Source organism: Ornithorhynchus anatinus, chromosome X1 (genome assembly GCF_004115215.2).
Source record: "Ornithorhynchus anatinus isolate Pmale09 chromosome X1, mOrnAna1.pri.v4, whole genome shotgun sequence".
NCBI lineage: Eukaryota > Metazoa > Chordata > Mammalia > Monotremata > Ornithorhynchidae > Ornithorhynchus > Ornithorhynchus anatinus.
The window spans coordinates 79565468-79587892 of NC_041749.1; the positions used below are offsets into that span (position 1 = coordinate 79565468).

The following is a 22425-nucleotide window of genomic DNA, read 5'->3' on the forward strand; positions in this document are numbered from 1 at the left end:
AGTAGTACGGAAAATAGAAGGATTTGAGACTGCTACAAAGGAGAAGCACTTCCCACTAATGGCAGCTTTCCTCTGTAGTGGTCACCATTTGCGGACATCAGTTTAGTTATTTTTATTGGCATAATGATTTTTGGTTGAAGACAAGTTCTAAAAATCTGGTCAGGTGGGGATCGCATCGGTCATTTTATGAGTTCAGGTGGAAAACGAGTGTTGGGAAATCACTGAAAAACAGATGGGGCATAAAGCAGAGACAAAGAACAAAGTTATAGAAGGAAGATACCAGAAAGTCACAAAAACAGCCATACTGCTACATGAATAATGCCCGGAGTATGCAATAAAAGCAAAGATACCAAACAATATCCCGCATTGCAACATGGAGCATTGACCCAGATTAGAGTAGCCTTGCTGGACAATAAGCTAATACATTCATAGGAGCTAAGAGTACTGGAATTCCTTGATAAGGATAGATTAGGGTGACCTTGTTGGACCAAACTCCCACATCCTTATATGGGATACCAGTTCCTGGTTAGGTAGTATTGCAAACCAAGTGGCTGGAGAGGAAGGGGAGGGGAGGAAGGAGGGGAAGAATTAGGGTTTATTGTGCCCTTGTAGAGGGAGTTGTAAGAATAAAGGATGTGCAGTATTGGAAGGGATGAGGGTGGGCTAAGCATGTAGAGGGTTGCGGTTGCAAGAGGTCTATTTATGTTGGTGTCAAATTGCAAAAAAGTTAAAGTGGGGTGACAATCCTGGTGTCATTTGCAGTTTATGGGCATAATTAAGGCAATATGGTCTAGTGGAAAAGGCATGGGACTGGGAGTCAGGAGACTTGGGTTCTACTCCCAACTCTCTCACTGGCTTGCTGGGTGATCTTGGGGCAACTGCTCTGTGCCTGGGTGAGGAATCATTTGTAAAACTGACAGAAAGGTATGTACTCTCCCTATCTCTTAGACTGGGGGACACAGGCTTTTACCTGACCTATCTTGGATCAATCAATTCTATTTATTGAGCACTTACTGTGTGCAGAGCACTGAACTAGCATTTGGGAGAGTAAAATATGAAAGAGTTGGTAGACACTTTCCCTGCCCACAATGAGCTTACAGCCTAGATCTACTCCAGTGCTCTTCCCAGATGCATAGAAGGGGCTTAAGTGGTGGAAGTGGCTGTACTTTTGCCCACAGTGGTCCTTAACTGCCTCCAAAACTGGTACAGATAGAGTCAGCAATCCCTGCACACCATTGCTCTAGGGGCACTGGAATTGCTGATGGCATTTACATTTACAGTTAGGACCTAGCACAAGCAAATGTACAGTCACTTTCACCAATCAGTTGTTAATTTGGATCTACCTGGCTGGCAGGCCCAAATGAATTACTTAGTGGCCCAGATCCAGGCTATGGGCTGGATTCTGCCCACTCTGAGCTGCTGTAAAATCCATGTGAAAGTCAATGGTCTATCTATGAGAGTACACATATATGATGAGATATTTTCACTATCTTTTCTTCTCTTCTGCTTCATTCCACAAACTCACCTGCACGCTTTTTAATCTCTTTAATTGACTTCTGCAGCTTCGAATGCCTAAAATATGATCGCTGTTTTGCCTTGTAATACAACATCCTTTTCTTTTCAGCAATTTTTAAGCTTCTAGAAACATTCTTACTGGAGAGTCAATGGAAAACAGGTTAAAAAAAATGTTAATGTTGAAGAATGATTTACCAAACCCACAGAGCAGCTAAATAAGGTATATCTTTCCTATTGGATCAAACAATGAAATAATTCACTAAACATTTTCAAGTCTCTCTCCAGAATTATCTGTTAGATATTATTACAATGTCCAAGCTCCTCTTGAGCATGGTTTAGTGGAAAGGACACAGGCTTAGGAGTCAGAGGACTTGGGTTTTACTATCTACTCCACCACTCATCTGCTGTGTGACCTTGGGCAAGTCACAGGGCAGTTCTGGCAAAATCCAGGGCCAATCCCAGGCTGCACAGCAGGCATTTCCAAGAGCCTGGCCCCCTCGTACCATGTCCCTCATAATGCATGCCCAGCCTCTGCACTCCTTGCTGCCTGCCTGTCTGCTTTCCGCCCAGCACTGCTCCATGGTTCAACTTGGCCCAGGAGGTCCCCACACTCCAGAGCTGACCACTCCACCCTCCCCCACGACTGCAGCTTTGCCTTGGGCAGGCCCATGTTCCTGCAGGCGCCAAAACTGAAATGCAGAACTGGGGATCAGAGCCCCGGGGCCCTGGACATTCACAGGTCAAGATGTTCTTGGGTGGGGGGCAGAGGGAAGAGATGGCATGGGCAGTGCTGGGATGGGGGGTGGATGAGGGGTGCAGGGAGGTCTTGCTTGCTGGCCTAGGTGCTGCGAGGTCCCAGTTGGTAGGTCCTGCTCCCACCAGAACAGGGAGGGGTAGAGTTGCCAGTTCCGGCCCTTGGAGAAGCCTCAGCGGATACCTACCTGTTGTCGCCCCTCGCCCTCCCCCTCCCTCTCCCCCATGCAGTACCGTGCCCACGGACCCTGTCATTCAGGTAACAGCCCTTCTCTCAGATCACTTAGAGCAGGAGGTTCCCCACAGCTGTTGCTGTGATTCTGAGTGAGAAGCAGCATGGCTTAGTGGATAGAGCATGGGCCTGAGAGTCAGAAGGCCCTGGATTCTAATCCCGGCTCTGCCACATGTCTGCTGTGTAACCTTGGGCAAGTCACTTAACTTCTCGGGGCCTCAGTTCTCTCATCTGTAAAATGGGGATTAAGACTGTGAGCCCTATGTGGAACAGGGACTGTGTCCAACCTGATTAACTTGCATCTACTCCAGTGCTTAGAACAGTGCTTGGCACACAGTGAGTGCTTAACAAGTACCATAATTACCGTGGCTCAGTGGAAAGAGCACGGGCTTTGGAGTCAGGGCTCATGAGTTCGAATCCCAGCTCTGCCACTTGTCGGCTGTGTGACTGTGGGCAAGTCACTTAACTTCTCTATGCCTCAGTTCCCTCATCTGTAAAATGGGGATTAAGACTGTGAGCCCCACGTGGGACAACCTGATTCCCCTATGTCTACCCCAGCGCTTAGAACAGTGCTCGGCACATAGTAAGCGCTTAACAAATACCAACATTATTATTATTGTTATGAGTGAGTAACTAGCTAGGTGCTGGGGTGGACGGAGGTGGTGGTGAGGGCATCCTGGACACCATCAAACCCTGGGATGGGCTGCCCCTGGTTGGACTACCCTGGGTCAGCCAAACTGCCCCTTCTGTTTCTGATCCCAATCAGGGCTGGCCCTGGGCAGTCAGCAAATTAAGGTTTCTAAACTCTAAGCTCCTTCAGGACAAGGACAGTGTCCACAGACTCTATTGAATTGTACTCCCTTAAGAGCTGAGAGCAGTACTCTGCACTATACGAGCTTAATAAATACCACTGATTGATCAACTGATATCTAGGTACATGTGTGTTGTCAGAATAATGTTCCCTGACTCTGTCACATTCTATCCAAAACATATAGTAAAACCATGTGTTCTGGCAAAATGGAATATACATTGTTTTTCATATTTCCAGTATGGGCTTTACCTTGTTGAGCTGCTTCAATCCATGTTCTGTTCCTCCTCCCCATCAAAAGTGTAGTAATGCACCCAGAGATGTAAACAGTAGGCATACTTACCGAGTGACTATTGAGTCATCTGCCTTTGTAGTCGAGGATGTAACAGTCTTGGCACTGGAAGGATGAGTTGATTCATTCGCACATTCTTTAGCTTCCTTGGATACAGCCTTGCTCTCTGCTTGATTGGAACATGGTTTGCAGATTATAAAATGGTTCCCTTTTTAATTGCTGCTATAAGTGCATTGTAAGTTATCTATCAACCACTTGCAATAATTACTCCAAACAATAAAACCAGAAATTAAATGAAATAAGCTTTCCTGGTGAATAGAAATTTGAGAAAAGGCCAAAGTTCCAAACAAAAATCACCATGCAGTCAGCAAAATCAAAATGGAACTTACCAATACACACACATAAGATTGGGGTAATTTTGAATTTACTGGCAAATGTTTCAAAAATAAGCAATTTAGGGAAAGAAGGAAGATAACTGCTTTTCAGAGTGGAAAGCATATAAAGGAAGATGTAATGACAATGTTCATCACATTTTCTGCAAAGTTTTGGATTTTGCACATTATGGGAACATAATAATTACATATCAAAGGAACAATACTTTCACATCATGCTGTACACTAGGTATGGCTGCTATTTCTTAGTTGACTTTTCATTCAATGATTTGTTCTCTTCACAGACATAAAAATAATACTTTCTGTACATTCACAATAGAAAAGAGTGTTCCTTTCTGGGTCAACCATGAGCACTCTGATTGGCTAACAGCCCAGGAAGTGACTGACTGGTCAGGCTACAGGGCTTGGGGAAAGGAGGAGGAAAGGGCATGTGCAAAACATGTACTAAATATAATATGCAAGAGTCGAGAAGTCATTTTTCTTCTATAGTCTGCATTCGTCAGCCCCTTACTGTGTCCACTTTGGTCACCACACTTCATAAAGAGTTGAGAGAAATGTGCGGGCAACCAAAGAAAAGTGACCAAAATGATGAAAGGAATGAAAGAAGGTCTTATGAGGAAAGGTTAGAGGAATTGGAATTGTTTAGTTTGAAGAAAAGAAGGCTAACTGAACCATGTTTCAAAAAGGATTTTCTTGGGAAGGTGCAGATCAATTCTGCTCCAAGTCCACTGAGGACTGAAAAAGAGGAAAGAGACTTTACTATAAGCTCATGGTGCGCAAAGAACGTGCCTACCAACTCTGTTATACTGTACTCTCCCAAGTGCGTAGTACAGGGCTCTGTACCCAGTAAACACTCAATAATTATCCTTGATTATTTGATTAAAGCAGGAGAGATTTTAGTTGACAATAGGAAGCATTTCTTGACTTTGAGAGTTGTAAAAACATTGGAACAGGCTACCAAGGAGGTTGCGGCAACTCCATCCCTGGAGGTCTTTAATAAAAAATGAACAAAAATACACCTTTTCTCATGGTGCTGAGGATAGGATTTAAGTACACAAGCTCCAAACGCTAAGGGTGAGTGTTGGTCCGATGCAAAACTGGGTAATGTGAATTAATCGGGAAAAGTTTTCTGGAGAAGTTGGGATTTTAGGAGGACTTTATGATGTCCACGAAGCATATGGCCACAGCCAAGGTGTGGTCTGGTGGATTTGAAGGTGCGGGAGTTCCAAGTTCGGGGAATGGCATGAGACAGAGGTTGGAGGTGGGAGAGTCAAAAGTGAGGTACTAGGTGAGTTTGAGAGGTACAAAAAGTGCAAGTTGAAGTTGAGAAGAAAAAGCGAGTCAATAGGTAAGATGGGGACAGCTGGCAGAGAGATCATCTATTTCCATTTTGATTCTGGGTAGCTTGCTTTCTAAAAGCCAGTTTTTATTTTAAGGCAGTTACAGGAAGTATACTAGTGAAATAGAAGTTCTTTTTTATTGGCTACAAGTGAAATACCAAACTCATAATGCGTGTTTCTTCGTGTCTTTCTCTCCAAATCATTTTTCTAACAAATCAATCTGCAAGTATCTTCCCACTCCTCAAACACCTCCAGTGATTACCCATCCATCTTTGCATCAAACAGAAACTCCTTACCATCAGCTTTAAGGCTCTCCCTCCTTCCTATTCTTGCCCCTCTCTCACTACATCCCAACTCATTTCGCTCCTCTAACACCAGCCTACTATGTCTCTACCTCATCTCTCATCTCTCATCTTGATCCCTTGCTCACGACCTCCTTCCTGCCTAGAACTCTTGTATCCTTACCTGACAGATCTCCACTCTCCCCAACTTCAAAGCCCTACTAAAATCTTATCTTCTCCAAGAAGCCTTCTCTGGCTAATCTCTCATCTCCCCTCCCTATTTTTCCTTCTGCGTCACCTTTGCACTTAAGTCCACGTATATAGAAGCAGCGTGGCTCAGTGGAAAGAGCACGGGCTTAGGAGTCAGAGGTCATGGGTTCTAATCCCAGCTCCGCCACTTGTCAGCTGTGTGACTTTGGGCAAGTCACTTAACTTCTCTGTGCCTCAGTTACCTCATCTGGAAAATGGGGATTAAGACTGTGAGCCCTGCGTGGGACCTGATTACCCTGTATCTACCCCAGCGCTTAGAACAGTGCTCGGCACATAGTAAGCGCTTAACAAATACCAACATTATTATTATTATTAGCCTTATATTCTGTTGTTTTCCTTCTATCTGTAATTTATTTTAGTGTCTGTCTCCCCTGCTAGATTGAAAACTCCTTGAGGGCAGGGATTGTGTCTACCTATTCTACTGTTCTCTATCAAGTTGACTGTTTCACAAAACTTTGTAAATAATATTAACAAAGATTTCATGATACTACACAAGGAATGAAATTCCCTCCCCTAAATAAAAGGGTAAATAAATGCAAAAAAAGGCTAAATGAAGTACAAGCTACATGAAACTGACATGCAATGGGGAAGCGAGCAAGGAGAAAATGCACAACATTCACCCTACCAGCACTAGGGTGTCTTGAAAATTTACCCGGCCGACGGAATACGTTACTATCTTTCGTTTTAACAACGCTGGGCTTTGGCTGCTGCTGTTCAAGAAGTTCTCTTTGCTTCGAAACTAAATATTCCACTCCTAAAAAATGAAATAAAAGCACTTCAAAGAACAGGAAGTTCAGAGATCGTACGATTACAATATGCCCTGTTCGAGCTGGGATTTTTCTTCCAAAACAGAGCTAGTTTGATAGCACTATTTTTTTGAATAGACAGCAGTGGTAAGAGCTGCTAGTTCTTTTTGAAGGCCAGAGGGCTTGAAATGCAAACTCTAGAGGGATCACGGAAGTCTTGTCATGTAAAATGTATGGCCTCACACAAAGTGAGATACAGTTCTAAAGACTACATCCGCAACTCAATAATGATGATGATGGTATTAGTTAAGCGCTTACTATGTGCCAAGCACTGTTCTAAGTGCTGATGTTTAAGTGAAGTGTGCACATGCCTGTGGTACAGTTCAATTTCAGAAATAAAGAACTGTGGAACAAATCACAACCCAAACTAGTTATTTCTTGGGTAAAACCAGCTGAGGCCTGAGGAACTATCGGTAAGACTTATCTCTCTCCATTTTTCATTATGTTTCCTTTTCCTTCCCAATCACCTCCTTTCTTCCCAGGGATTACCTACAACTCCAGTTTCTTTCAGCTACCTTACTCCTTGTCCTCCTCATCCTCCAGCACTCCAATTCTTCTTTTGCCTGTGTATACCAGAAGGCTATTAGATTGCCCTCTGCTTTTGCCTTTTGAACACCAGGTGCCAGGGGTGTTTGGTGTGTGGTGGTAAGGGACTTGGTTATCTCCATATTCACCCACCTCATCAATTTCTGAAGGGGATCAGCCAACCGCTGGCTGATCTTAATTTTCTACCCTTTCCCTCTAAGGTTTGGCTAATCTGTGACTGCCAGGTGACTGATTTTTTAAAAATATTTGTAAATTGCTATGTGTCAAATGCTGTTCTAAACGCTGGAGTAGATTCAAGTTAATTAGGTTGGACATAGTCCCTTTCCCGTAAGGGGTTCACAGTCTAAGCAGGAGGGAGAACCTAACCCTCTGTCTCTGTGTTCTTTTTAAAGGCTTAGTGTGTTTCCATTATAGTTTCTGACCTTGTAGGCTCATTTTCTAAAAAAAATTCAGTCCATGTCTCCCTACTGCTCAATAACCTCCAACTGTTGCCTATCCACCTCCGCATCCAACAGAAACTCCTTACCACTGGCTTTAAGGCAATCAAATCTCCCCCTCCTACCTGACCTTGCTGCTCTCCTACTACAACCCAGGCCTCACACTTCGCTCCTCAATACCAACCTACTCACTGTACCTCGATCTTGTCTATCGTTACCGATCCCTTGCCCACGTCCTCCCTCCGGCCTGGAACTCCCCCTCTCCCTTCATATCAGGCAGACCAATACCTTCCAAAACCCCCTTAAAATCACATTACCTCCAAGAAGCCTTTGCGAACTAGGTGCTCATTTCCCCTACTCACTCTCCCTTTTGCGTCACCTATGCACTTGGATCTGTACCCTTTAAGCACTTGATATTAACCCCACCCTCAGGCCCACAGCACTCATGTACATATCCTTACACCCTATCATTTCCCCTATTTGCAATATATTTCAATGCCTATCTTTCCCCCAGACTCTAAGCTTGTGTGAACGGATGGTGTCTACCACCTCTTTTGTACTGTATTCTCCCAAGTACTCAGTACAGTGCTCTGCACCCTTAAGTGGTTAATAATTGCCACTGATTAACTGTTTGATACACTTTGCCCCTGGGTTATGCTCTCAGTTACCCTTCTTCCCCCTGAGTTCCCTGAAGGCCTTGGGATATCAAAACAGGCCTACAGCTCTCCTGCATTACATTTCTCATTCTCCATTCAATCACTCAATCAATCACCTCTATTGAGCACTTACTGCAGAGTCCCGCACTAAGAGCTTGGGAGAGTGCACCATAACAGAGTTGGTAGGCATGTTCCCTGCCCTCAGTGAGCTAATAGTCTAGAGGACTGGTGTTTTTTATCCCTGTGTTTGGTGTCTCAGTTTAAAGCATCTTTCTCCTTGATTGGGACCACTTCATGTTCTAGGGATGTTGCTGATGTTATATCACGTCTTCACTCTCCCAATTCCCCTCAAGAGAATTATAATGTCTTAAGTCACTTCTTGCAATTTCTCAGTAGTTGTTAGTGTGGCTCTTCACTGTCCACTAGCGCTGTTCCTATACCACTGGTTGATTATCACCCTCCAGCTTGGCCCAAACTGTCTGCAGTTTGAGCCCTGACTGATGATTTCTCATTCTCTTGAGGACTATGGTGTCTCTTTATTATGCTAGTTTTGCCCCACCACTTTATAACCAAAGCCTCATTGCTCTCAGTTCTCTTTTCTGGTTTCCTTGAGGGCACTGATATACATAAGATAGGCATGTGTTTTAGTGACTGTTCATTCTCTTCAGTGATCTTTCCTCCCACATTCTAAGTCAGATTCTGGCTATTCTTTGCTCTTACTCTGGTCTTGTTTCCTCTACTTTCTGACAGGGCCCTACCATCGCTCATCTGTGCTCTTTTTCCACTCTCTACTTCACCGTTTAGCTGTCACAGCAGTTTGAGACTCCATTTTGGTGGGTTTTGTCTTGGTATTTTACCTTCCTTTACTCCCAGAGCAGCCTGGTAGAGAGAGCATGGGCCTGGGAGCCAAGGGACTTGGGTTCTAATGCCAGCTCCACCATTTGCCTGCTGTGTGACCAAATGCAAGTCACTTACCTTCTTGTGCCTCAGTTCCCTCAACTGTAAAATGGGGATTCAGTACCTGTTCTCTCCTACCTAGATCATGAGTCCCATGGGGGACAAGGACTTGTGTCCAATAGGATAATCTTGTAGCTACCCCAGTGCTTAGAATAGTGCATAACACCTAGTAAGCACTTAAGAAATACCACAATCATTCGTAGTAGTAATTCCACTGCTATTATTATTCTCATATCTCCCCTGGTTTTGCTAGTGGTTCTGCTTTTAAACGCCACTCTCCAGGGTTTTTGTTTTCCTCCCCTTTAGCTTTCTCTCTCAGTCAGCTTTCAAGTACTTTTCCTGGAACCAACCTCCCCTGGTTTCTGACTTTAGGCAAGTTTAGGTAATAAAGTGTTTGCTCTCTACTTCTCTATCCACTTCATGCAATTGAAAGGATAATATAATAATAATAATAATACTGTTGGTATTTGTTAAGCGCTTACTATGTGCAGAACACTGTTCTAAGTGCTGGGGGAGATACAGGGTAATCAGGTCGTCCCACGTGAGGCTCACAGTTAATCCCCATTTTACAGGTGAGGTAACTGAGGCACAGAGAAGTTAAGTGACTTGCCCACAGTCACACAGCTGACAAGTGGCAGAGCTGGGAGTCGAACCCATGACCTCTGACTCCGAAGCCCAGGCTCTTTCCACCGAACCACGCTGTTTCAGCTTAATACAGAGGGTCAAAGTTAATGTTAAAATTAAAATGTTAAGCGATCACATTTAAACCATCATATATTTACCCAGGTCCTGTTGACGCTCACAAACAATTTCAAACACTTGGCAGTTTTCAACACATAAGGAAATTTGTTAGTTACATTCAGTTCCTGTTCAAATAAAAATTGTCATTTTTGGCCCAAAACATTAAGGTTGGTATTTAAATGAAGTTCAGAGCATCAGTCCTAGATTGTCCTACTTCCAGAACTTAAATTCAGAGCACAACACTTAATGCCACAATAGCAAAACTGCAAAGATATCTTAATGAAATGGTACCCCATCTCTAAACACTGCTAGACTCTTCAAAAAAAAAAAAACAAGCAAAAAACTTCATTCGCAACCCACCACTTTGAAAATACTTAAATTGAATACCTGTAGACAAACTCACAAAACTTTGAAGACATGCAAGGATTAGCATTCTTAGTGAGGCCCTTGGAGATAAACTATAAAACAATGGATGTCCCCCATAAAAAAGTGGTCATATGAGTGTCATACAATTTGATAAAAGAAAACAGGTTTTTACTCTAAGCTTGACTATATGTCTTTATACACATTTGGAATTAAGTTTGAACATTTAACTTACCAACATAGTCAAATTCATCCAGCTGTTCAGAAATTCTTGGTCTACCTCTCTTAACCTTTGGATTAAGTTTGTCCTTGGAATCCCATATTTTTAGGGTTATTTTGTGATGAAGTAGCTTTTTCAAAAAGGCATTTGTAACACTCATCTTGAAAGTATGGTTCCACGATACCCATATATGATCATTTTCATACCATGGTTTCATAGTCTAAACAAAAAAATCATTAAAAAGGTTTTAACTGCAGGAAAACCATAGCTAAGGCAAGTCAATATTATTATTGGTAATTTGGTTTTTGGAAGCACAGAGTGCCAACTGAACTGTGGAGGATTCTTATAAGAGCCATGACTGAAAAGTCCAGTTCCACCTGCAGCTTTTTCAAGTTAATCAATCTATCAATCCATCAATCCTCTGGTTCCCCTCAGGGCCAGCTTCAGACGGCAAGTACTCAGGGTACCCTGTCAGAGGAGGCAGCTGCAAAGCCGTTGAAAATTTGAAGGCATTCAGCCTTCCTCCTTCTGAGTTCCACTCACTTCTGGGCTGCCCTCGCACTTGAACTTGTACCCTTTTATTCATCCCTCCCTCAGCCCTACAGCACTTATGTACATATCTGTAATTTCTTTATTTGCTTTATTGTCTTTCTCCTCCTCTAGACTGTCGGCTCATTTTGGGCAGGGAATCTGACTACCAACTCTGTTATATTGCACTCTCCCAAGTCCTTAGTACCGTGCTCTGCACACAGTAAGTGCTCAATAAATGTGTTTGATTGATGGGAAATGGCATGTCTTTTAACACGGACCTGGAAGGGGAAACCAAGAATTCCAAAGTAAGGGAGTCTGGGGGCACTCTAGGTTTGGGGGTTCAGGCGGACTACTGTGGGACATCATTACATCATGCTGCATGCTCTGCATAACACACACAACAATATGTGCATTGGGAGCAGCCTCCCTTAGGGTGGCCAAATGTCTGAAGACAGCTAATCCAGCTCTCCTAGGCTAAGCCAGCCACCTTTTCCGTCCAACTTCCAATCCCGCACAGGTGGAAGGCGGCTAAGTGATTTTATTCCCCCAACATCTGTTAAATAATATGGTTAAATCAGAGAAAATTCTGAGCAAATCATAACCCTCAAGTTCATGTTCTTCAATTCAAAAGATACTCCTGCTTGTCAAACACTAGATAGGCTACAGAGAGAAGACAGAAACTTCCCTCTCGGAATCTTTAAAATTATTAAGCATCTTTTAAACTTGAAGGAATCACAATTTACCAAAGCATCATGAGGTAAAACATGCAGCATACACATATTTAGATCATAAGTAAAAGGCTAAGAGAATCCAAAAGAAAGTAAGGGGATTTGTTGGGGTTTGAGGAAATCATAAAAATTCAAGTAAAAATCATAACCTGTCCAAGGCCTTTGAGTAAATTTCATTTTTAGTCATTTATAGTCAAACATATATGAGTAAATGATTGACTAATTAAATAAGAGTCAAATGGTATGATTTTTATGCCAGGGGAAAAAAAATGGGTATTCACTAAAGGCAAGAAGATTGAAAATAGTGTAAAATTACTACAAATACTTTAGAAAGCAATTTACATTTTTTGCATACATATATATGTAAAAATCAAGGTTTTAACATTACAATTTACAATTATTTTCTTTTCCTCTTCTCCTTCAAGGGAAATTACCTTTTGGCTCCTAGATTTAATTGTGCTGTTCATTTCAGTAGACAGGCTTAAAGGGCTACAGGTAATGGGTTCGTTTTGACATAAAATAAGTGTTAAATTACTGAATAGAAAAACTCTAAAATTTCTTACATGGAAATGATCCCACCTCCATCACATATAATACATACTTACTTATCTACTTTTCCTTTCTCTGCTATCTGTAAATTACTTGATGTGTCTCCCCTGCTAGGCTGTAAGTTCCTTGAGGTCACGAATCATTTCTATTATATTCTCCCAAGTATTTAGAACAGTGCACTGCACACAGTAGACACTCAATAAATATGAATGATTAGCTGGGGGTCGCATATAATAAGAACACTTGCATGAACATGTATGAATGTTCATACATTCATGTATGAATATATGTATATACGTATATATGTGTGTATATATATATTATATTCCCTATTCATTCATTCAATCATATTTATTGAATGCTTACTGTGTGCGGAGCACTGTACTAAGCATATGAGAGAGTACAATATAACAATAAACGGACACATTCCCTCCCCACAAGTACAATACAACTATAATGATTACATTTACAAAGATCCTCAGTTCTGTCAAATGCCTCGAATTGCAAATCTACTCACTGTGACAATCAATGACAGTCGGCTCAACCTCCGCTGCTCTGTGCTCATTGTTTTCTGTGGAATCCCAGTCACATAGAGGAAGAAAAAAAAACAGAACAAAAGCAAAGAAAAAATGTAAGGAAGAGGAGGTGAGAAAGTGAAAACAGAGATCCAGGTTCTAAACTCAGGTCTGCCACTGACCTGTCACTTTCCCCCTCTGAACCTCAACTTACTCATCTGTAATATAGGGATAGGATACCTGCTCTCCTTACCTCATAGACCATGCCCCCATGAGGGACAGGCACTGTCTGATCTCATTATCTTGTATCCACCTAGAGGGCTCAGCACATAATAGACACTTTAAAATATTACAATCAACTTAATGAATGCAGCTTGGCTTAGTGGAAGGAGCACGGGCTTGGGAGTCAGAGGTCGTGGGTTCTAATTCCGGCTCCGCCACGCATCAGCTGTGTGACTTTGGGCAAGTCACTTAACTTCTCTGCGCCTCAATTACTTCATTTGTAAAATGGGGATTAAGACTGTGAGCCCCACATGGGACAACCTGATTACCTTGTATCTCCCCCAGTGCTTAGAACAGTGCTTGGCACACAGTAAGCGCTTAACAAATACCATTATTATCATTATTATAATCAAAAATATTTAAATCACAAAACCCCACTATTATAGAAACATTAAAAATGTATGAAAGCCACCTGAGAGATACAGCAATACACGGGAGAGTGATTTTTGACTATACGACATTCCATTCTTGAAAACTTTGCCCTAGAGACCTCAGTAGACTCTGTTTTCCACAAATGAAATTGTGAGTCAGTAATGGTGTTTTATGAAAGTTCATACACAGTAATAATAATAATAATAATGGTATTTGTTAAGTGCTTACTATATACCAGGCACTGTTCTAAGCACTGGGGTAGATACAACCTCCGCACGAAACAAAAACCTCTCACTCTAGGCTTCAAGGCTCTCCATCACCTTGCCCCCTCCTACCTCTCCTCCCTTCTCTCTTTCTACTGCCCACGTCGCACGCTCCGCTCCTCTGCCGCCCACCTCCTCACCGTCCCCCATTCTCGCCTATCCCGCCGTCGATTCCTGGGCCACGTCCTCCCGCGGTCCTGGAATGCCCTCCCTCCTCACCTCCGCCAAACTCTCTTCCCCTCTTCAAAACCCTACTTAAAGCTCACCTCCTCCAAGAGGCCTTCCCAGACTGAGCTCCCCTTTTCCCTCTGCTCCTTCCCCTCCCCTCAGCACTGCACTCGTCTGCTCAACTGTATATATTTTCATTACCCTATTTATTTTGTTAATGATATGTACATCGCCTTGATTCTATTTATTTGCTATTGTTCTAATGAGATGTTCGTCCCCTTGATTCTATTTATTGCTACTGTTCTTGTCTGTTCGTCTCCCCCGATTAGACTGTAAGCCCGTCAAAGGGCAGGGACTGTCTCTATCTGTTACCGATTTGTACATTCCAAGCGCTTAGTACAGTGCTCTGCACATAGTAAGCGCTCAACAAATACTATTGAATGAATACAAAGTTATCAGGTTGTCCCACGTGGGGCTCCCAGTTTAATCCCCATTTTAAAGATCAGGTAACTGAGGCACAGGGAAATTAAGTGACTTACCCAAAGTCACACAGCAGACAAGTGGCAGGGCTTAGATTCGAAACCACGACCACTGAGTCCCCAGCCCATGCTCTTTCCAATATGCCAAGCTGCTTCTCATGAACTGCTAACCCCTTGAGGGCATGGATCATGTCTACTGTACTCTATTGTACTCTCCCAAGGGCTTAGTACAGCGCTTTGCATACAGTAAGCACTCGGTAAATATGAGTGATTGAAAGAAATTTCCCTTCTCAACTATACCTCTAAGGCAGCCATTTCAAATGGGAAGCAGCATAGCCTAGTAGAGAGAGCATGGGCCTGGGAATCAGAAGGACCTGGGTTCTAATCCTGACTCAGCCGACAGCTTGCTGTGTAACCTTGGGCAAGTCACTTAATTTCTCTGTGCCTCAGTTTTCTCAACTGTAAAGTGAGGATACCTGTTCTCTCTCCTTAGACTGGGAAACCCATGTGGGACAGGGACTGGAACTGGGTCTGACCTTATTTACTTATACCTATCCCAGCTCTTAGAACACTGTTTGACACATAGTAAGTGATTAATAAATACCAGTAAAAAAATACCCTGCTGATTTTGATGCCTGCCAGGCTGGGATTTGATCAGCCATTGGATGACCCCCAACTGCCCCCTAAACTCCATTTGGGCTTGAGGACACTACGCAACTGTCTTAGGAAGCCCACTCCACATCTCTGAGGACCCAACTTTCAGTTGGAGAGCCTACCCAAGGACAGAGACAGGGTGAAACTAAATGTTTCTGCCAATTTGGCTTCAAGGTCAAAGGGGCTTACCTGACCATTAGCCAACTGGAAGTACACTAAGAATCATGCCAGTAGAGGATACAGACTTGACTATAAGCTCATTGTGGGCAGGGAATGTGCCTGTTTATTGTTATATTGTACTCTCCCAAGCGCTTAGTACAGTGTTTTAAACCCACTAAGCACTCAATAAATACAATGGAATGAATGAATGAAAGGTAAACAGGTATAGCCCATAGGGAAGGAAGCATGCAGTGTTGTTGCTTTCAAGACAATCCTGCGCTTCTTCACCTGCTAAGTACTCTGGGGGACTAGAGACAGTTGCCTATGACTGGAAACCTTGCTTCGAGGTCCACAGTAAAATCATCCTACCCTGGGCTGAGGTATCTGAGGAGCGACCTCGTCTATTTCAACGCCGACCTCTTGCCTCCATCCTGTCTCTGGCCTGGAATGCCCTCCCGCCTCATATCTGACAGACAATTACTCGCCCCTGCTTCAAAGCCTTACTGAGGGCACATCACCTCCAAGAGGCCTTCCCACTATCCAGGTCACTGTCAATCAATCAATCATATTTATTGAGCACTTACTCTGTGCAGAGCACTGTATTATGCACTTGGGAGAGTACAATAGAGATTGTAGACATGAGCCATGCCCTCAAGGGGCTTATGATCTAATGGGAAGTTCTCAAAATATTTCCCCTTTATAAAAAGAACAAAGAATTTAAGAGAAAATTGGAAAAATTTCCAACCCCTTTCCCCAACCTAGATGGCAAATACCATTAAAAAGTGACCAAAATCTATTAGCCCCTAATGGAAACACAAAGCATGAACCTCTGAGCAGACACAGAGCACTACTTACAGGAGAGAAATCAAGATAGTATATTATGGGGTCAATCAGTATATTCTTATGCTTGAATCACAATTTGAAGGAGGGAAATATGGTGATCATAAACAATTCAAGGAACTTTGCACTTCAAGGACCTTTGCTTATGGGAAAGGGGGAAGAGTTGGCCTGCTTCTTTCCCTTCATTGTCGCTTTTGCACCAGCCCTCCCCTTCCCTCCCTCTCTTCCTCCTCCTTTGAAGGCCATGCTACCCATTCCAGTTACTGGTCACCGTCATCTACTGCCTGGACCCTATTTTCAACTTTCTGAACCATTTTGATATCTTTCTTACATTTCTTCTCTCCTATTTCAGCCCTACACTGATCTCTGGGGACTTCAATATCCACATCAATGTTCCTGTCGCCACCCTAGCCCCCTGTTTCCTCTCACTCCTCAACTCCAACACCCTCCGCTCCACCCCATCTCACCCATTCACCAGTCTGGACACATGGCTCATCTCATTATCACTACTCAATGTACAGTCTCTAACCCCACCAATTCTGTAATCCCACACTACAACTACAACCTCCTCATCTACCTTCTCTCCCTCACACCCTCTGCCCACAAAGCTGTCCTTTCTCCTTAAGAGACCTCCTATCTCTCGAAGCCCTCTGATTATCCCAAGTCATCATGCCCCATTTGGTCTCCCTACCCAATCTACTCTCTCTCAACCACAAATCTATGCCCTCAACTCTGCCCTCTCCACTGACCTCAATTTCCTTGCACCTCATTCTTCTATCTCGTACCAGTCCAGGATCTCTTCCAGAGTACATTTCCTCTGCTCATGTGCTCAAGCTGCAGAGCGCTGCTGGCAGCAATCCAGACATCAAGCCAAACTAGTCCAACTCAACTCTTCCTCACCTACTGCAACGCTGCCCAAAAATAATATTTCTCCCTTATTGACACTGCAGGTGCCAAATGTTTTTGACTTTTAACTCCTTCTTTAAGCCCTCTGATTCCCTAACTCCACATCTCTTGCCCCTGGGAACTTTGCCAACTATTTCATAGACAAAATGGAAACATGAAGCATGATTGCCCTAAAATCACCCCTGCTCCTCTCCAGTGCCTCCCTCCTCCTGTCCTTTCTTCAACTATCCCATCTTTCCCAGCAGGATCTCAAGAGATGTCCCTCCACCACTCAAAATCTACCCCCTCCACCTGTGCTTCTGACCCTATCCCTTCACTCCTTAACAATATGTTTGCCTCCTCCCTTTTTCTCCCCCCGACTGTAATTTTCAAAGGTCACTAATGATCGTCTTGCCAAATCCAATAGCTTCTACTCCATCATAATCTTCTTGGACCTCTCCTCTCATTTGCCTTCGACACCATCGACCACCTCTTCTGCCGGAAACATTATCCAAGCTTGGCTTCACTGACCCTGTCCTCCTCTTCTCCCTTGTTTCTCCTATTTCTCTGGCTGCTCATTTTCAGACTCTTTCACGGGCTCCTCCCCTGCCTCCAAACTTCTAACTGCGGGATTCCCTCAAAGGCTCAGTTCTGAGTCCCATTCTATTCTCCATCTACACCCACTTCTTTAGAGAAATCATTTGCTCCCAAGTACCATCTCTATGTAGGTGAAGCCCAAACCTACATCTCCACCCCAATCTCTCCCCTTCTCTGCAGTCTCACATTTACTTCTGCCTTCAAACCGTCTCTGCTTAGATGTCCCCACGAACACCTCAAACTTAAAATGTCCAAAACAGAACTCCTTATCTTCCCACCCAAACCTGTCCTTCCCCTAACTTTCCCATCACTGTAGACAGCACCACCAACCTCCCTGTCTCACAAGCCCTTAACCTTGGCATTATCCTTGACTCATCTCTCTCATTCAACCCACATAATCAATTAGTTGGACCACGGTTTGAAATGTTGAGGGGGGTAATTCCTTTAGGGTGTCCTTCGGATGAGTTGGCTAAACCTCTTGGCCCAATTTCGGGCTGGGCCCTTCCCCCAAATTGAGAGGGCTCTTGAACTCCCTCAGCACAGCCCTGCCTGCTATGAGGGTAATAATGTTGGTATTTGTTAAGCGCTTACTATGTGCAGAGCACTGTTCTAAGCGCTGAAGTAGATACAGGGTAATCGGGTTGTCCCACGTGAGGCTCACAGTTAATCCCCATTTTACAGATGAGGGAACTGAGGCACAGAGAAGTTTAGTGACTTGCCCACAGTCACACAGCTGACAAGGGGCAGAGCCGGGAGTCGAACTCATGACCTCTGACTCCGAAGCCCAGGCTCTTTTCCACTGAGCCACGCTGCTGTGTACACTTCCATTTTAAGCACGTCTTCTCCCTCTACTCCCTCTACCACCCCCCCCTTCACCTCTCTGCAGCTTAACCCTCTTTTCCCCCCATTTCCCTCTGCTCCTCCCCCTCTCCCCTCCCATCCCCTCAGCACTGTACTCGTCTGCTCAACTGTATATATTTTCATTACCCTATTTATTTTGTTAAAGAAATGTACATCGCCTTGATTCTATTTAGTTGTCATTGTTTTTACGAGATGTTCTTCCCCTTGACTCTATTTATTGCCATTGTTCTCGTCTGTCTGTCTCCCCCGGTTAGACTGTAAGGCCGTCAAACGGCAGGGACTGTCTCTATCTGTTGCCGACTTGTTCATTCCAAGCGCTTAGTACAGTGCTCTGCACATAGTAAGGGCTCAATAAATACTATTGAATGAAAAGCACGTCCCTTGCCCTTTACGAAGGTATGTAATTCCCTTAGGGTGTCATTTGAGAAGCAGTGGAAAGGGCACAGGTTTAGGAGTCAGAGGTCATGGGTTCTCATCCCAACTCCGCCACTTATCAGCTGTGTGACTTTGGGCAAGTCACTTCACTTCTCAGTGCCTCAGTTCCCTCATCTGTAAAATGGGGATTAAGACTGTGAGCCCCACATGGGAGACAACCTGATTACCCTGTATCTACCCCAGCGTTTAAAACAGTGCTCTGCACATAGTAAGCGCTTAACAAATACCAACATTATTATTCATTTGTCACCAAATCCTGTTGGTTCAACCTTCACAACACTGGAGCATGGCCTAGTAGCAAGAGCACGGGCTTGGGAGTCAGAGGACGTGAGTTCTAATCCCACTCCATCTGCTGTGTGACCCTGACCAAATCACTAAACTCCTCTGTGCCTTAGTTACCTCATCTGTAAATGGGGATTAAGACTGTGAGTGGGACAGGGACTGTATCCAACCTGATTAACCTGTATCTACCCCAGAACTTAGAAGAAAAGTGCTTGGCACACAGTAAGAGTTTAACAAGTCCTATAATTATTATCATTATTATTATTATTAATAATAATAAAATCTGCTCTTTCCTCTCCATCTAAACTGCTTCCACATTAATCCAAGCACTTATCTTATCCCTCCTCGTTGACCTCCCTGCTTCCTGTCTCTCCTCACTCCAGTCCATACTTCACTCTGTTGCCCAGACTATTTTTCTCCAAAAATGTTCAGTTCTGTTTCCCCACTCCTCAAGAACCCCGAAGTGGTTGCCCATCTGCCTCTGCATCAAACAGAAACTCCTTACCATAGGCTTTTAAGCACTCAATCACCTTGCCCCCTCTTACCTTACTTCACTGATCTACTGCAACCTAGCCCTCACACTTCACTCCTCTAATGCCAACCTACTCAGTGTACCTCCATCTCGTCTATCTTGCCATCTTGCCACCGACCTCTCACCCACATCCTGCTTCTGGCCTGAAATGCCCTCCCTCTTCGTAACTGACAGATGATCACTTTCCCCACCTTTAAAGCCTTATTAAAAGCACATCTCTTCCATGAGTCTCCCCTGCACTTGGATCTGTACTCTTCATTCACCCCTCCCTCAGCCCCACAGCATTTACATATATATCCATAATTTATTTATTTATATTAATGTCTGTCTCCCCTTCTAGACTGTGAGCTTATGGACAGGGACCATGTCTACCAACTCTGTTATATTGTACTTTCCTAAGGGCTTAGTACAGTGCTCTGAGCACAAAAAGCATTCAATAAATACGATTGATTGATCTTTAAATGTTCACTTTTCAGTGGCTCCTTCCCAACTTTTCGAACAAGCTTATGTAGCCCATATCCTAAAAATATGCTCCCCTGACCCTACGGCCCCCTCCAGTTGCCATCCTACCACCCTCCTACCAAACTCTGGGTGAGATGCCTAGTCTACTTCTCATCCAAATCCTTCCCTTGACCCCCTGCAATCTGGCTTCCGCCCCCTTCACTCCACAGAAACTACCCTCTCTAAAGTCACCAATGACCTTCTTGCCAAATCCAATGACCTCTATGCCATCCTAATCCCCCTCCATCTCTCAACAGCCTTTGACATTGCGGGCCACCCCCACCTCCTTTAAATATTATCTAATCTTGACTTCACCGATACTGATCTCTCTTGATTTCCCTTCTACCTATCTGCCCACTCCTTCTTAGTCTCTTCTGCAAGCTCCACACCGCCTCCCACCCTCTAACTGTGGGAATCCCTCAAGGCTCAGTTCTGGATCCCCTTCTATCCTCCATCTACACCCACTCTCTTGGCCAACTCATTTGCTCCCACAGGTTCAACTACTGTCCCTACACAGATGATTCCGGAATCTACCTTTCCAGCCCTGACCACTCTACTTCTCTGCAGTCTCTCATTTCCTCTCGCCTTTTGGACATCTCTACTTGGAGGTCCCACCGACACCTTAAACATAACATATCCAAAACAGAACTCCTCATCTTTCCACCCAAACTCAGTCCTCCCACCCACTCACTGCTGACACCACCACCACCATCCCTATCTCACAAGCCCATAACCTTGACATTATCCTCGACTCATCTCTCATTCAATCCAAATATTTAATCTGTCACCAAATACTGTTGGTTCTACCTTCACTAAAATCTGCCCTTTCCTCTGCATTCAAACTGCTACTACCCAGAGCCAAGCTGTTATCATTTCGCACTTGGAACACTGTATCAGCCTCCTCACTGATCTCTCTGCCTTGTGTCTCTCCCCACTCCAATCCATACTTGATCCTCCTGCCCAGATCATTTTTCTAAAAAAAGTTCAGTCCATGTCTCCCCACTCTTCAAGAATCTTCAGTGGCTGCCCATCCACCTCCACATCAAACAGAAACTCCTTACCATTGGCTTTAAAGCACTCAAGCGGGCACTCTTCCTTATCTCGCTGATCTCCAACTACATCCCAGCCCACACATTTCACTCCTCTAATGCCAACCTACTCATTGAACCTCAATCGCAGCTATCTTGCTGATGGCCCCTTGCCCTCATCCTCCCTCTGTCCTGCAACTCCCTCCCCCTTCACATCAGGCAGACCACCTCTCTCCCCACCTTCAAAGACTTATTAAAATCCCATCTCCTCCAAAAGGCCTTCCCCAACTAATCTCTCTCTTTCCCTACTCCCTTTTCCATCCCGCATCGTCTATGCACTTGGATCTGTACCCTTTAAGCACTTGATATTCACTCCACTCTCAGCCCCACAGCTTGTATGTACATAGCCATGATTTCTTTTAATGTCTGTCTCCCCCTCTAGACTGCAAGCACCTTTGGGCAGGGAACGTATCCATCAACTGTATTGTACTGTACTCTTTACTCTTCCAAGTGCTTAGTACAGTGCTCTGTACACAGTAAGCTCTCAATAACATTTTTAACATTCTTGATGTTAAAAAGAAGAGCCCAAGCATGTCCATATTTTAGTTTTAGCTTTAGATTTTGCAACTACACCTGAAGAAATTGATTTGTATTCAGGATGGCCACATGATGGCCCAAGAAATAATTTGGTATGGCCTTGGGGAAAGGTGCCACCCAATGAATGATCCTTTTTCTGGTCTCCAACATGCATATCTTACTTACACTAACCCTGAAGCAGTTGAATGTTACAGCAAATATATGCTCCAGACTTAAGAACATGGTCTTTCCAGAGTTAGATATTTTGAATTCTCTTCCAGTGCAACTAAAGGGAGAATCAGGTGGCCCTGAGGTTCCTATCAGACCATTTTATATCATTTATATTTCTAATAACATATTCTGCTTCTCTTTCCTTTGATCAAATCATGACTAAGAGTTACATTTCGCTAAGACTATTTTTATAGTACACAAACTTTTTAAAAAATTGAAGACATCATGCTTAAAAGTAAAATTCCAAAATATTGTTCATAAAATAGAAGCATCGTGTTGTCAATGGCATTTGGAGAAGTAGTAATCTACCCACCATGGCTAAATCCCTTTTCAAATCAGATTCTGAAT

At 43.8% G+C, this 22425-nt stretch overlaps 1 protein-coding gene across 1 annotated transcript in view; it reads right to left on the reverse strand.

The window, feature by feature from the left end:
- Positions 1–22425, reverse strand: part of CFAP92 (cilia and flagella associated protein 92 (putative)) — a 22679-nt gene continuing 254 nt past the window's right edge. The window contains exons 2-7 of the mRNA XM_029050497.2: positions 12935–12988; positions 10625–10829; positions 6509–6637; positions 3652–3769; positions 1526–1653; positions 1–221 (exon numbers count right to left, since the gene is read on the reverse strand). Coding sequence (XP_028906330.1) covers positions 193–221; positions 1526–1653; positions 3652–3769; positions 6509–6637; positions 10625–10829; positions 12935–12988 — 663 coding nt within the window. The 3' untranslated portion in view covers positions 1–192. The remainder of the gene's footprint in view (positions 222–1525; positions 1654–3651; positions 3770–6508; positions 6638–10624; positions 10830–12934; positions 12989–22425) is intronic.